The sequence below is a fragment of the Thunnus thynnus genome, chromosome 1 (genome assembly GCF_963924715.1).
Source record: "Thunnus thynnus chromosome 1, fThuThy2.1, whole genome shotgun sequence".
NCBI lineage: Eukaryota > Metazoa > Chordata > Actinopteri > Scombriformes > Scombridae > Thunnus > Thunnus thynnus.
Genome location: NC_089517.1, coordinates 41,581,780 through 41,597,236, shown reverse-complemented (window position 1 = coordinate 41,597,236; position 15,457 = coordinate 41,581,780). Strand labels below are relative to the sequence as shown.

Genomic DNA, 15,457 nt, shown 5'->3' with positions numbered 1-15,457 from the left:
TTCGCCAGTCCTGACATCTGTGCAAATTTTCATGAGTTTTCGTGCATGTTTAGGCCCTCAAAAATGCGTTTGTTTCGGAGGAATAATAATAATAATAATAATAATTCCTTCAATTTCAATAGGGCTTCGCACCGGTAGGTGCTCGGGCCCTAATAATTCCTTCAGTTTCAATAGGGCTTCGCACCGGTCGGTGCTCGGGCCCTAATTAAAGCTGCAAGCAGCGATGATCGGGCCCTCGTGTCCTTGCGTATGTCAGGGCTCGGCGCTGGTGAAGGGCTTCTGTCACGGGCATATAGATGTCCCCAGACCTGGGGTCCGTTTCACAAAGCAGGTTTAGTGAAAACTCAGAGTCTGTTAACCCTGAAATGAGGGAAACTCTGAGTTTTCCGTTTCAAAAAGGGAGGTAACTCAAACCAGAGAAAGAGGGATAACTCTAGCTTGTTTCAGAGAGAGGGGTAACTTAAGCTCTCGGTCAGTTACCGTAGCAACAGACTTTATGAATCTAACCTAGTCGGGACCAGGTTTTTCTCAATGAACCTCGAGTTTCTCTCAGTCTCCGCCCTCTTTCAGAGCCACACACTCCATTTGATTTCCTCATTCATTCAGGCAGCAGGCGAGTTTTGGCGTAGCCTAGTTCTGCCGTCTGTCATTTAAAAAAATCATTAAAAAAAATAAAAAAATAAATAAAAAAAATCAGAGTCAGTATATTAGAAGTCCATTAGGCACAGTAAGTGGCAACTTTTTTTCACTAACATGGCATGTCCTTTTGATAACGATCCCGTGGATGAAGGTGCAGCATTACTGCGCAGAGAATTAAATATTCGTCGAGAGATGGTTATCAGACCGCGCATAGATGTTCTAGCATTTCCAGCCATTATCTTTTTGAGCGGTACCATTTCACGTCACAGTCCATCATCTACATACACAACCTAAGCCGTCTTTACATTTGCAACATTACCAATCATAGTCATGCTCTCACATCCCAGCAGATATTGTGTGTTGCGCTGCGTTTCCTTGCAAACGGAAGTTTTTTGTACAATGTCGGAGCCAGCCACTGGCCTTCCTATGTTCTGGCTTAGGGCCAGCTCCTCTGCCTCCGTTAGAGGTGGCGGTGCTGGACCACCACCCGTTTTACGGGCATCTGCCTTCTTTCTGTTGGCTGAGTAGAAGTCTGTGTTAGTTTAAATAGGATTAATTATTTAACAGAACATGATGTAGATGAGAAGACATTTATGTGTGTGAAACCAGCATTATGTTGGGGATAAAACAACTGCACAGTCAAACAGTCACTTAATATTTACTTTACAATGTAAAACATGATCAAAATGAGGTACCCCCATGAGATTATGCCGAGGTCTCACCTGTTTGAACAATGTTTTTAAATTTCATCCTAAACTGCTGCCAAGTGCGCTTGGACCTAAATGAAATAAATTAATAGGCGACCATTCAAGCAGTTTTCCTCTGTGATATTATTGTGATTACAAAGGACTACATTTAAACTTACGCATTGACCGAGCAGCAGCCGTCTCCCTCTCTTTTGCAGCTGCAGCGGTGTTGCACTTCTTTCTGAAAACATGCTCAAACTCATCGTATGAGCGAATTAAGATGTCTAGTTCTAGTGGGGCGAAAAACACAGCCATCCTCTTCCCCGTTGCCATGGTGACTCGTTGAATCGGGGCTCCATTGATGCTGGCTTTTTATAGTTGTGGTAGACGCACTTAACTCCAGGTGAAACTACTCCGAGTTGATTAAACTGACTCAAATCAGCTGTTCTGGAACCGGAAACTCAGAGTTTTCTATCTCAGAGTAGATCAACTCAGAGTTCAGGATTAGACTCAGAGTTTGTTGAACCTGCTTTGTGAAACGGACCCCTGGGCTGTTTTCAGACAGTGCAAGGGGAGATTAACGTCATATCCTCAATCACCTACTCTGCCTGCTGCAGGGGCTGCTGCATTGAAATGTCGTAGGGGGCGCTGTGGAGCCAGTTTTCATCACTGACTGAATATTGGTATTTAGACGTGTTCAGGCTGGGAGTCTTATCAAACATGTAAAGTTTGGTGTAGACTCGAGCATTTACACTAAAGTTATAACAATTTCGCCTGTCATGGCGAAACATCAAAACTCAACGCCACGCCACGGCCACACGCTTCAATGATAACTAAATTTTTGATAACTTTTGATCACACACTACTGTAGATGACACACACTGATTTTGAAGTCATTACGATGAATTCTGTAGGAGGAGTTCGTTAAAATACAAGGTATGCCAAATGGTCAAAAAAACGCGAAAAATGACCACTTTTATCAAGATGGCCGACTTCCTGTAGGACTTACAATACGGCTCCAAGAGGCTTTTTTGTGCATCTTGACATGATAAATAAGCCTCCTGAATTTCATTTTCCTAGGTTAATCTGGAAGGCGGGGCTACAATTTTGAAATTGTCAAGGGGGCGCTGTTGAGCCATATTGTCACGTCTATGCAAATGACCTATCCAGGATTTTAGCTGGTTTCGCTCCAGACATGTGTGCCAAGTTTCGTGACTGTAGACCCATCCCTTGTCCCTAAAATACAGCATCGTATTTCATGGCGAAGGATGTGTCGCCATGGCAACGGCGTTTGGTCATGGGTCATGAGCTGCCCAATGTAGCATCACCAAGGTCTTACATCTTAGCTGAGTCAATTTCAGATGCATCGGCCAAATTTCCTAGGAGTAATACAACAAAGAACGACGCATGATACTTCCTGTTGCCAGTAGGTGGCGCTATGACTCTCACTAAATATGGGCCTGAACATGTGTTCAGACCGGGACATCGAAATTCGCCGCGTCGTCATGGCAACACCTTTCGACGGAAAGTCACCAACTTCATAATATACCATCTCCAAGGTCTTTAGGCTATTCTGAGTAAATTTGAGGTGGATCCCATCACCGTGCGACCCACAGAGCGTCAAAGTGTAAAACATGTAACTTCCTGTTGCCAGTAGGTGGCGCTATGACCCAGATCCAGTATTGACACATGGATGTGTTCAGGGCAGGACTCTTTTCAAGCACAAAAGGTTTGAGTCTCTTAGGATCATGCATGCCGAAATCATGCCCATTTGAATTTTCATGGCGAAGGATCAAAATTCACCGCCCGACCACGCCCCCTTGGCAATGTCGAAAACTCACTCATTTTGATAACTTTTCAACTCCAAGGCCTGTAGATGATACTGACTGAATTTGAAGTTGCTGAGGTCAAATCTCTAGGAGGAGTTTCTTAAAGTATGTGGGCTGGAAATGGCAAAATCGGCATCCAAATCGCAACTTTTATCCAAAATGGCTGACTTCCTGTTGGATTTAGGGTGTCCCTCCAAGAGACTTTTTGGTGCATCTGGTCATGATACATATGCATACTAAATTTTGTTCTTCTATGACAATCCATATCAAGGGGCTCAATTTTCTTAATTTTCTAGGTGGTGCTATTGAGCCATTTTGCCACACCCATGTTCGAGACCTATAAAATTTGTTTATTAAACTTAGCAAAATTAACAAAGTTAACAAATGCCTCATTCAATAGACAGCTATTCTAAAATCTAATCCTACCAAACAAAACACAAACAGCTATGTACAGGGCTGGACACATGCAGGGGAATGCATGGTGTGTGTGTGTGTGTGTGTGTGTGTGTGTGTGTGTGTGTGCGCGCGCGCGCGTGTATGTGTGTGCGACAAGATGGCGATGGGGCCTGACGTGATGACGTCGTCGGTCTGCGACACGGACGTGACTATGGGAGGAAGTTACGTCGCGCGAGAGCCGGATGGCGGAAGTATGGCGGTAGTATGGCGGTGTCTTGGTTAGACAGAAGCAAGACGGCGCCGTCTGGTGGTCGGCGTCTTGCACTCACCCACTTCTGTGAAAAACACAAGTGTCTGATGGCGGATAAGGAAAGACAAAGCAAAGCTTTGTCCGACGTTATCTGACCATCAGATGCGCAAAAAAATGTTGGTGCGTGTATGTGTGTGCGCGCGTGTGTATGTGTTAGTCAGAAGAGAGAGGGAAGAAGGAGAGAAAGCGATCGTGCGCCTACGGATGGCAGTCTGTAACGCACGTTGTCTGGTTTCTGACCGACAAAGCAACTTACTTTCTCACTCACGATGGCACAAACTCAGCAGTAGTCCCGAGTGGGACAAACACAAAACAGTCTAGCGTGGTGAACACAACTAAACAGGCAGCAAACTTAAAATACTCCTAAGAGTAAAGCAGGAAAAATGGACTCCGCGGTCTGTCAACAGCACAACAAACAATAGCAAAAGCTGAGAGCTAAATGCTAAGCAACAGCAACTGATGCTGATAAGAACACACAATTAACACTGCCTCTGCCCAGACTTATGCCTCTTACTTGGTCGCTTCAGAAAGCAAGCAGGGTGTGTGTGTAGTCCGTCTTTGTGTCCGGCTTTGTCCTGGGCTCGGATGCAGACGGTGGCCGTTCTCGCACGGCCGGCAAAAAGCACGGCAGCTGGCTCTCAGCGGCGTGGCGGAGAGAACAGCAGAGTCGACTTGGTGAAGAAGTTTTTCTTCCTTCTCGAGGGAATTTGAAGACGCTGGTTGCAGCAGCGGTCACTCTCGGATCCGGGAATGTGTTCGGGTGAATGCGGTCGAAGTCTCGTCTCGTCCGGCGAGGAAAGTCTTCGATGAGGGGAAAACACGTGCATGGGGTACCCCCTTTAGTCAGCTGACTCACAGAGGAACAGAAGTTACCCCTAGCTCAGTGACATGGGAAAGGCGTGTGCTTCAGGGCACGTTCAGTTTTTAAAGGGGTGGTGATGTCATGGCTGCGTCATCAGTCTCCGCCAATGAGACTGTATGTTGACTGTTCCCTGCTGAAGTGTGGAAATCACAAAGTATCCTTGGAAATGGAGTTTGCAATGGACTCCCATTGTCTGTAAGCAGCATTTTGGCGCTATTCCTTTGTCTCGGGGGAAACAAAAGAACAAGAACCTCGTGGTCAGGCCTCACAGGTTACATGTAGGCCCTCTCTGTGTGACCTCATGGTTTGAGGCCCAACACAGTGTGCTCCTAAATTTCTGTGTGCTCCTAATTTTTTTCATTTAGGAACACATGTACTCCTCGACAAAAAAGTAAGCATTGAACACTGCTGTCAGATGTGTAGAGACAATAAGTAACTGCAGCTGGACACAGAAAAATACTCATATATTTGAATGGAGAGTGTGAGCGAACCGCTTGGTGCTTGGGCCCTAATAAAGGAAAAACTGCAGTACAGAGCTACAAATTTTAGTTTTAATTTTAGTTTTCTGCAGCACTTTATCACTAAACTGTCACCCTCACTCCATTTTTTCCCTTCCCCTCATAGGTCATCCCCACTACTGAATTATACATATAAGACTCATAATTATTGTAAAATAAATGATAATAACACCAAACTTCATACAAAGTTTGTATATAATGTACTGTATGTATATTGACCTTCCAACTCATTGTGGCCAATTGCCGATACCGATATATGCACATATTTTTACCAGCTGGCTGAGGAGGCTATTATGCATGCAAACATAGATTATACCATGATCAAGAAAGACAATATATGAAGGAAGCTGGCAACCAGCATATTAGGTGCAGTACCGCCACCTTCTGCTCAGGAGTGTGGACCAGAGATTAAATCCTACACATTTATCCTGTCTGTCTCATAAACTCAAAGAAAACTCTACTGCTCCACTCACTTGGCAGGTTCATTAAACTTTTAATGCTGAGCTACTGAACTCCAGTCTTCCTAAGTTCTTCCTACATATATTGTCTTTCTTGATCATAGTATAATCTATGCTTGCATGCATAATAGCCTCCTCAGCCAGCTGGTAAAAATATGTGCATATATCGGCATCGGCAATCGGCCACAATGAGTTGGAAATATCAGCATATCGGATATCGGCAAAAATCCAATGTCGTGCATCCCTAGTTAAAAGTCTTTACTTTCCTAAAAATAGACTTGATGAAAATTAGGAAATTAATTTTTTTACACACAAACTCATCAAGGGTTTTCAATTTACTAATTGAAATTCAAATGAATAGGTGTAAAACTTGCATGATTTTGATGCCACAGGTGTGAGCAAGGCAGCCATGTCTCACCCTGCAGAAAATTCTCATCCTCACACTGTTGAGATTTGATGTTTCGCCATGACAGAGGAAGTTGCTATAACTTTATTGTAAATGCTCCAGTCTGCACCAAACTTAACATGTTTGATAAGACTCCCGGCCTGAACACGTGTACATAACAATATTTCATCAGTGATGCAAACTAGCTCCATAGCGCCCCCTGCGAAATTTCAGTAAAGAAGTCCCAGCAGCGGGCAAAATAGTGGACAAAGGAAGTGATGTTTATCTTCTTCTTGCACTGTCTGAAAACAGCCCGGGTCTAAAGACATCTACATGCCCGTCACAGAAACCCTTCGATTGCGGCGCAGCCTGACGTGCGCAGAGGTGCGAGGGCCCGTTCAATGCTGTTTGCAGCTTTAATTAGACAGACAGGATTGATGTGTAGGATTTAATATTTGGTCTACAGTCCGAAGCGGAGGGTGGCAGTAATGTGCCTAATATGCTATAATTTAGTTAGCGTTGAAGCGTGTGGCTGTGGGGTGGTGTTGAGTTTTGATGTTTCGCCATGACAGAGGAAATTGCTACAACTTTAGTGCAAATGCTCCAGTCTGCCCCAAACTTTGCATGTTTGATAAGAGTCAAAGCCTGAACACGTCCTCATGACAATATTCAGTCAGTGATGCAAACTGGCTGAATTGCGCCCCTTACGAAATTGCAGCAAAGGAGCCCCAGCAGCAGACAGAATAGTGGACAAAGGAAGTGATGTTTTTCTCCTTCTTGCACTGTCTGAAAACAGCCTGGGTCTGAAGACATGTCATGCCCGTGACAGAAGCCCTTCGACTGCGCCATGGCCCGACGTGTGCAAGGGCGCGAAGGCCCGTTCAACGCTGCTTGCAGCTTTAATTTACAAATGCTCCAATGTAACAAACTATGGTACTGCTTGATCAGACTTACAGGATGTACAATTATTGTATTTTTTGTTTATTTAAGCAATCCCTACATCTAATATCTGCAAATTATGAATGAGTTGTATGTAATGTGTCTAAACATAAAAACCAAAACATGGAGCCTGTTTATGGATCATGCTAACAACAGATAGAGATAGAGAGAACAGTAGCTTTGGCTCAACACTCCTTACCCCCCTAGTGCCAAGTTGGAAACTTCCGAGGTAGGGATGGGAAATGTGGGCTGTCCAGCCTGCTCTGGAGACACATACAGCGTTTCAGGGTCCAAGCTATCCATCCAGGGCCTTGCACTACTACTGCTATGACACACAGGATCCATAACACAGAGGACCAGACACACAAAGAAACAATTATAAATACACAACAAATATTTACACATTTAACAAAGACACTCAACACATGAATCAGTAAGCCAAGCTAAAGTGGAGCACAGGCGGGACTTTGTCTGTCAAAAACAGCAACATGCAGTGACATACAAGACTGATAAAGAAAAACTACTACTACTTGGTCAAAAGTCACCACTTTTTCATACTTTCATTATATGAAATGCAATGTGTCAATCATGAGTTAGTGGAGCCGTTCAATACACAACAACAGATGGACATATTCTGTACTATTTGGTCAGTTGATTATTTTTAAATATTGCAAGGAGGAATTACATAAAGAAACAGACATGGTGAGCTGTGAGATAAAGACCAGCATACCACAGGCGCTTAGCAGGGATTCAGACAGTAATGAGCCATGCGTTAAAACAGAGCAGGGGGCTGCGTTGGTGCGGATATGTTGTTAAGTACCCGTAAGACAATGACATACGACCCGGAAGTCCAGTTGGAGTAACAGGTTAATGTGTGTAAAGGCTTAACACACACCAAAAAACACACAGTTTGTAATATGCACAGACAGGATTTTACAACCCAAGAAAGTTATTACGGCGGCAGCTGTTTTGTCTTTTGAACTTGCAACAATAGCAAGGTAAAAACAAATACAGTATTCACATTACAAAGTAATCCACCAGAATTGTGTGCTTGCATGTCTGTGATTGGTTGACATAGCACCTTGCCAGATGACTTCACATTGAATTACATCAAAAGCTGAACCAGGTTCAACCTTTCATTGTTTTGCTAGAGCCCTCTCTGTTGGCACCCCCACTACATCAAAGCACTGCCCCCTTTCAAATAAAGAGAGGGCTGCTTTTTTTCACACAGGGCTGATGCCTATAGGATTCAAAGCCCCCCCAGATTTAATTAACATTAACGTTAACTACATCTAAGGAATGTCCAATGTCCTTCAGGAATGCTGGCTAAATAGCACATTAGCTTTAGCTTTCAGCCAGGGAAGGCCAAAACAAATGCAATTTTTTCACTTCCGCTTTTTTTTTTTTTTAAATCTTGGGAGATTTTGTTCATTTATAGCAATACAAATTTAATTCCATAGATGTCGCAATTAAAATACCACTGAACTTATAGTACTGAAATATTTTACATGGAAACCATATGATGTGGTCTTTTCATTTTAATATTACATTGAAAAAACTTTATTATAAGTTGCTCAAAGTCAATAAGCTCAATTCTGATCTAAAATTTCAAGACAAGACCAAAAAGTTGGGTTGCTAAAGACACCTGTTTAAATTAAAATCGGGCTTCTCCCAACATCTCTACAGCAGAAATTGACTGTGAACTGAATCATTTGTCATGCAGCCAAGAATTAACCAACAGTCCCAAACCCAAAGATATTCAGTTTACTATATTATATGACAAAGACAAGCATTAAAGGAAAAATTTACCACTGTGAATATGATGATTTCTTTAAACTAGTGTCAGGCCCTCTACTTCTGCCTAGCTGGCAGCCTCTCTCCCTCTCCCTTTCCTCTCTCTCTCTCTCTCTCTCTCTCTCTCTCTATGTGTTTGATTGCAGGAGTGGAGTCAGGTGTGTGGAGTCAGGGAACCAGCTGCCAGCCATCATCATCATCATCCTGCTCTGCTTCAAGTACCTGGTCCCAAACTCCACACTCTGCCAGATTGTAGACTCAGTTACACTGTCAGTGACGTCCTTGAATATCTTTACCTGTTGAAGCTTTTTGTTAATTATTGTTTCCATCTACCTGCAGCATTCCTGGCCTGACTCCTGCCTCTGATTGCCTCTTGACTTCCTGGAACCTGCTTAGGATCACCTCTATTCCCCCATGCCCTGCGGACTCTTCCTGCCCTGCTTCACTCTGCCAATTCCTCTGCTCTGCCCTGCTCAGCCCCCTGCACCTGCCTTAGCCTCAGATTCAGCTGCCAGCCTCAGCCTCCCCCTGGCCACTAAGACTCAGCTGCTCCTTTTTTACCTCAACATCAGGTTGTAACAAAACCAATCTGATTCCAATTCCTCGGCTCTGTCTCTGTGTTCTGCACCCTGGGGTTCTCTGTACTAGCCCATAACAGTACAATCTGGCCACAAGATGAAACCTGCAGACACAGACTTAGACACTGAGACAGCCTCTGGCTCAGTGCAAAAAGCTATCACTAGTCAAGGCATACTCCTAGGGCAGCATGACCAAATTCTTCATTCTCTCACAAAAAGTAATCAGGCCATGGTCAACCAAATTGCTCCTCTCACTAATCAAGTGACAGCTTTAACTTCACAGTCAGTGCCTGCCCACCCTGCTCATCCAGATCCTCCTCCTTCTAGCTCAGGTCCCTAGGTCTCTCCCTCCTTATCGTGAGCCCTTTGTCGCAGCCCTGCAACCCTACAATGGAGACCTTGGTTCCTGCTGAGCCTTTTTGACCCAGTGCTCCCTAGTCTTTGAACAGCAGCCTTTTACCTGATCGGGTTTATGGCTGGAGACATCCTTGAGTGGGCCTCAGCTGTGTGGGAGAGGCAAGGTGAGATCGGTCTCTCCTATCATGAGTTCACCAAAGAAATACGGAAGGTGTCTGACCACCCTGTCTGCGGAAGAGACACAGCCAGACAACTCTTCTCTCTCCACCAGGGTTCCCACAGTGTTGCTGAGTTGGCTATTGAGTTCTGGACTCTGGCTGCTAAGAGTGGCTAGAATGACAAGGCTCTCCAGGGTGCCTTCCAGAAATCTTTAAATGACTCCATTAAGGATGAACTGGCCTCCTGTGATGAACTTGACAACCTTTACAAACTAATCTCTCTGGCAATCCAGATAGACAATCAGCTCCATGAGCGCCGTAGAGAAAGTCAAGACTGCAGTCTTTCCCAGTGCCATCAACCACTTCTCAGCGACCACTCCCCAGTTCTCCTGAGCCCTCCCAAGTCCCCTCCAGCAGCCCAGAGCCTGAGCCCATGCAATTAGGTCGAGCCAGTTTGACTGCTGAGGAGAGGGCCCCCAGAGTAAACTCCAATTCCTGCATGTATTGTGGTCGACCTGGTCATTATCTCTCTTCTTGCCCAGTACACTGGTCTCTGGTGGGTGCTAGGTTTTTTTTTTTTTTTTTTTTTTTGGGGGGGGGGGGGTTGTGGACAAGAAGGATGGAACTTTAAGATCTTGTATTGATTTTAGGGGCTTAAATAACATCACTGTCAAAAAATAAATACCCTTTGCCTATCATAAGTTCTGCTTTTATTCACCTCAATGGAGCCACCAGCTTTTCCAAACTGGACCTGCGCAATCTTGTCCGTATCCGAGAAGGAGACACGTGGAAAACTGCATTTAACAGACCCACGGGCCATTTTAAATATCTGGTTATGCCATTTGGTCTGACTAATGCCCCTGAAATGATCAATTGTTTGTCATTGTATACCTTGATGATATTGTGATCTTTTCCCAGACCCAGTCAGAACACGAGCAGCATGTGCACCAGGTCTTACAGCGCCTCCTGGAGAACGAGCTGTATGTGAAAGCAGAAAAGTGTGACTTCCATGTACCTTCTGTGTCGTTTCTTGGTTATATCATTGCACAGGGGCAGGTGCAGATGGATCCAGCTAAGGTGACAGCTGTTACAGAATGGCCAAAACCCACTAACCTGAAACAGTTGCTAAGCTTTCTGGGCTTTGCAAACTTTTACAGGAGGTTCATTAAAAATTAATCACATAGCTGCTCCACTCACTGCTCTCACCTCCACTTACACTCCTTTCCTATGGTCTCCTGAGGCTGAAGTGGCCTTTAAAGACCTTAAGAACTGCTTCGCCTCAGCACCCATCCTCATCCAACCAGATCCTGCTTGCCAGTTTGTCGTGGAGCTGGATGCTTCAGACAGCGGGGTAGGTGCAGTACTATCCCAGCGATCATCAAATGACAAACTTCATCCTTGTGCCTTTTTCTCCTGCAAGCTGTCACCTGCTGAAAGAAATTACAATATCGGTAACTGGGAACTTCTTGCTTCGCTTTGGATTTTGTTACTGGCCTCCCACCATCAAACGGTAAACATTCTCACCATAACAGATCACTTTTCCAAAGCTGCACTTTTCTTGCCCTATCCAAACTTCCCTCTGCTAGGGAGACTGCGGACCTGTTGGTGGACCATGTCTTCCACCTGCATGGAATCCCATCTGAAATTGTGTCTGACCGAGGCCCGCAGTTCACCTCACAGGTTTGGAAGGCATTTTGTTCAGCCCTGGGAGCCACAGTCAGTCTCTCTTCTGGGTATCACCCCCAGTCCAAACCGAGGGGGCCAATCAGGAAATGGAGGCTGCACTCCGCTGCATTACCTCTGCTAATACACCCACAGTGGAGTACACTTGCAACACCTTACCAACGCCTCCTTGGGTATGTTCCCTCTGCCTGCAGCAATCTTGGCCTGATTCTGACTCCCATCTGATCTACTTGGAACCTGCTCAGGATCGCCTCCGTTCCCCCAAGCCTTGCGGACTCTTCCTGCCCTGCTTCACTCTGCCAATTCCCCTGCTCAGCCCCCTGCACCTGCCTTAGCCTCAGATTCAGCTGCCAGCCTCTGCCTTCCCCTGGCCACTAAGACTCTGCTGCTCCTTTTTTACCTCAACATCAAGTTGTAATAAAACCAATCTGATTCCAGTTCCTCACCTCTGTCTCTGTGTTATGCACCCTGGGGTTCTCTGTTCTAGCCCGTAACAAGTAGGTCACTTGTGTAGTAATGTGCAATTATATTTTAATTTTGTGCCCCTTGACAATAGAAAACTAAGAATAAGTTTGTAGATTTCCCACACTACTCTTAATGGGGAATCCTTCTAAAACCGAAATGCATTGTTCGTGTCCCATCCAATGAGACTGACTCACTCTAACAGTGTGTTCACATCCAGCAGAACACCAAGTGAAAGTTAGTGAGCAGCAGCATTATATCTCTTTACTGAGGTTTATTTTCATTTACAAAACATTTTCCTCATTGTGTCTTGCTGAATCACACCCATTTTCAAGGGGTCATAACAAACCAGTGCACTGGAGTCAGTTACATTATATGGATCAACTTACCAAGTGCTGCATGGGTGCCGCTGGATGTAGCTGCAAGTACAGGTAACACGTCCACTGTTCTGTATTCAGAGTTGCCAAAGTCCGATATAATAATCTGTCAGAAAACAAAGTCAGATTCACCAAAGCACCGCAAAGTTTTTTGCAGCACAGATTTTTCTGTCAGTCTCCCTGACGATCACCAGGCACCCAGGCTGCAGGCGCATCTCTATCAGCAGTCGGCTGATGCTGTTACAGCTCCCTCTCTTCCACACTGTTTTGTCTGATACCACAGCACTATATTTGGCCTCATAAGTTGTAATAGTGGCACCACATCTCTGCTCCAACACTGTATTGGAAAGCCAGTAGTTTGTGTTATCACGGAGAAACTTGGCAACTGAAGTTTGTGTGTTGGGCTGCGCTGTAGTGTAGCTGTGGTGGTCGCTTTCTCCTCCAGTCCACACTCTGTTTTATGTGATAACACAGCATTAATATGGCCTCATAAATTGTAATTATGGCGCCACATCTCTGCTCTGATATTGTAAAGCTAGTTTTTTGTGTTGGATTCAGCTCTTCTGGATGAATCACAGAGAACCTTAGTAGTTTTGCTTAGATTAGCTTAACTGCGGCTGTCACTCCGGTCCTCCTCCACAGTCCACACTCTGTAGAGTCTGATTCCACAGTGCGATATTCAGCCTTGTATCATGAAACTAGTTTTCTTCCAAATATACTGATATTTTAAAATATTCAGCAGTATGATATTTTCTGTTTGCTTTTCCCTATTGCTAGCATAGAATGGGACAGGAGTGTTTTGGGAGACCCACATTTTACTGTCCTTGAAGGCACCAGTACAGGAAAAGAGGAAATGTAGTTTGTTGTCTGATGCAGATCTCTATTGTCCGCCGGTGGACACGTTTTGCGCCACCTGGTGGACATTTACTGGCAAATGAGCAGGGAGCTCTGGGTGCAGGCAACACAGAGGGAAGTTAAAAACTTTTCATTTGCATATCCTACCCACATTGCACAGATACAATGCTGGTCAAAAATCAGCAAAGTTTCCCTTTGAATCTTAGCTTTTGAGGAGCTGAAACCAGACAATTTTTGACATTTGCTTAAAAATAACAAACTATTTAATTAGTTTGCAAAATAGTGCCAGATTAATTTTCTGTTGATCAACTAAATTATTAATCAATCCATCATTGCAGTTCTACTTCCAAGAGCCTGACAGGAAAATATGACATGTGACTGATTAACATTGTGCTTAAAGATGCAGTGTGTAGATTTCACTTGCAACCAGAGAAGATTTATTTGGAATAAAGTTTCGGTACACAGACCTTCATCATTTTCAAAAATAACCTGATGAAGGTCGCAGAATGCGTGCAGAATAAAACTCAGTCGGCTCAGCAGCCACATGTTTCTTCATTCTCTATTTCTCTGTTTAGCATCTGCAGGTTACGCTGGCCCATTGTTGCTAACTTTGGAGCTAACCCCCTTCATTTTCCAGCAGTTGGGGGAACAACAGACGTGACCTTTCTTGGTCTTGATGAGCTGCAGCATTTAACTGGCACACTGTATACTGTAGGGGAGAACGGGGTAACATGAGCCACTTTTTACATATGATAATTTTACTGCAAAATGAAAGTGTATTTGTTTCAAATAATAGTTACTATATATACCTCAGGTTGTTGTGTACCCATGGAAATTAAAACAAGTTATCTAATTATTATGGTTTAAGAACAATGAGCCATCAAAAAAAGTTAGTCCAATGGCACAACTTACCCCAAAGTAGGGGTAAAATGAGCATGGGGATGGGGTAAATAGTGCTACCATTATATACTGATGGAAAAATTACACAAAATCAAACAAATTAATTATAAAATTAAAAATAATTTTGAACTTTATTAATGCCATCAATTTAACAGAGGCAAAAACTTGTACTTTTAAGTAAAATCATATGTTTGTGTCTTGTTGTTCAATATGTTACGGAAACACTTTCAGTAAAGATTAAACTGTGATCTTTGTGTGTTAGGTACAGAAAGAATGTGTGTAAATGTGCTTTTGTGTATACAGACAGGTGACAAATTAAAGGAAAAACTGGTCCAGGTCTGAATGCTTGACCCCTACAGTGTGGGTGTCTAGGGGCTCTGTTATGCTGTGGGGGGCATTTTGCTGGCATGGTTTGGGTCCACTTGTCCCCTTAGAGGGCTGGGTCACTGCTAATCAATACAAAGTTGTTCTGAGTGATCACCTTTATCCTATGATGAAACATTTCTATCCTGATGGGAGTGGTCTCTTCCAGGATGACAATGCCCAGATCCATAGGGCATGAGAGGTCATGGAATGGTTTGATGAGTATGAAAATGATGTGAATCATATGCTATGGCCTTCACAGTCACCAGATCTCATCCCAGTTGAACACCTATGGGAGATTTTGGACTGAGGTGTTAGACAGTGTTCTCCAACACCATCATCAAAACACCAAATGAGGAAATATCTTTTTGAAGAATAGTGTTCATCCCTCCCGAAGAGTTCAGAGACTTTTAGAATCAATGCCAAAGTGTATTGAAGCTGTTCGGGCAGCATATGGTGGCCCAACACCTTTACACTTTATGTCGGCTTTTCCTTTAATTTGTCTGTATGTACAGCATGTTTGTTTGTGGCTTAAATTTAACATTAGTCAACAATTAGGTATTTATTCATCAACATTGTAGGGATCAAACATGAACAGTGTCTCTGTTCTCTAGAATATCAGAAAATAATTTTGGGGGTAAATTGAGCCATTGATTCAACTTGCCCGAACATCACTGGCACGTTTTACCCCACAACCTCCATTTTGACAAAACTGTTTCACACAGTGGCTCAGATCCACAATTATGCTAAGTTTATGACCTTGTTTTGTAGCTTACACTGACTTAAATTAACATGTAGTAATGTCCAAAACTTATTTTCTTTAATTAAGATACAAGCCTGATAAATTTAGTAACATGATGAATTCACTTGGCATGACAAAAATCTTTTTTTTTGCTCTATTTTGCTGA

The 15,457-nt window shown here is 43.8% G+C and overlaps 1 protein-coding gene across 15 annotated transcripts in view; it reads right to left on the bottom strand.

Moving 5' to 3' along the window:
• The window catches only part of celf1 (cugbp, Elav-like family member 1), a 204,420-nt gene that overhangs the window by 124,485 nt on the left and 64,478 nt on the right, over window positions 1-15,457 (bottom strand). The window contains exons 2-4 of one of the 15 annotated variants that reach the window (XM_067598286.1): window positions 12,444-12,537; window positions 10,801-11,339; window positions 7,222-7,347 (exon numbers count right to left, since the gene is read on the bottom strand). The exons of 1 other annotated variant lie outside the window; for it this stretch is intronic. In XM_067598286.1, the coding sequence (XP_067454387.1) occupies window positions 7,222-7,325 (104 nt within the window). In that variant the 5' untranslated portion in view covers window positions 7,326-7,347; window positions 10,801-11,339; window positions 12,444-12,537. Of the gene's footprint in view, window positions 1-7,221; window positions 7,348-10,800; window positions 12,298-12,443; window positions 12,538-15,457 lie in introns of those variants that run through there. 13 more of the 15 variants (XM_067598302.1, XM_067598277.1, XM_067598293.1 and 10 more) reach the window with 13 other exon arrangements.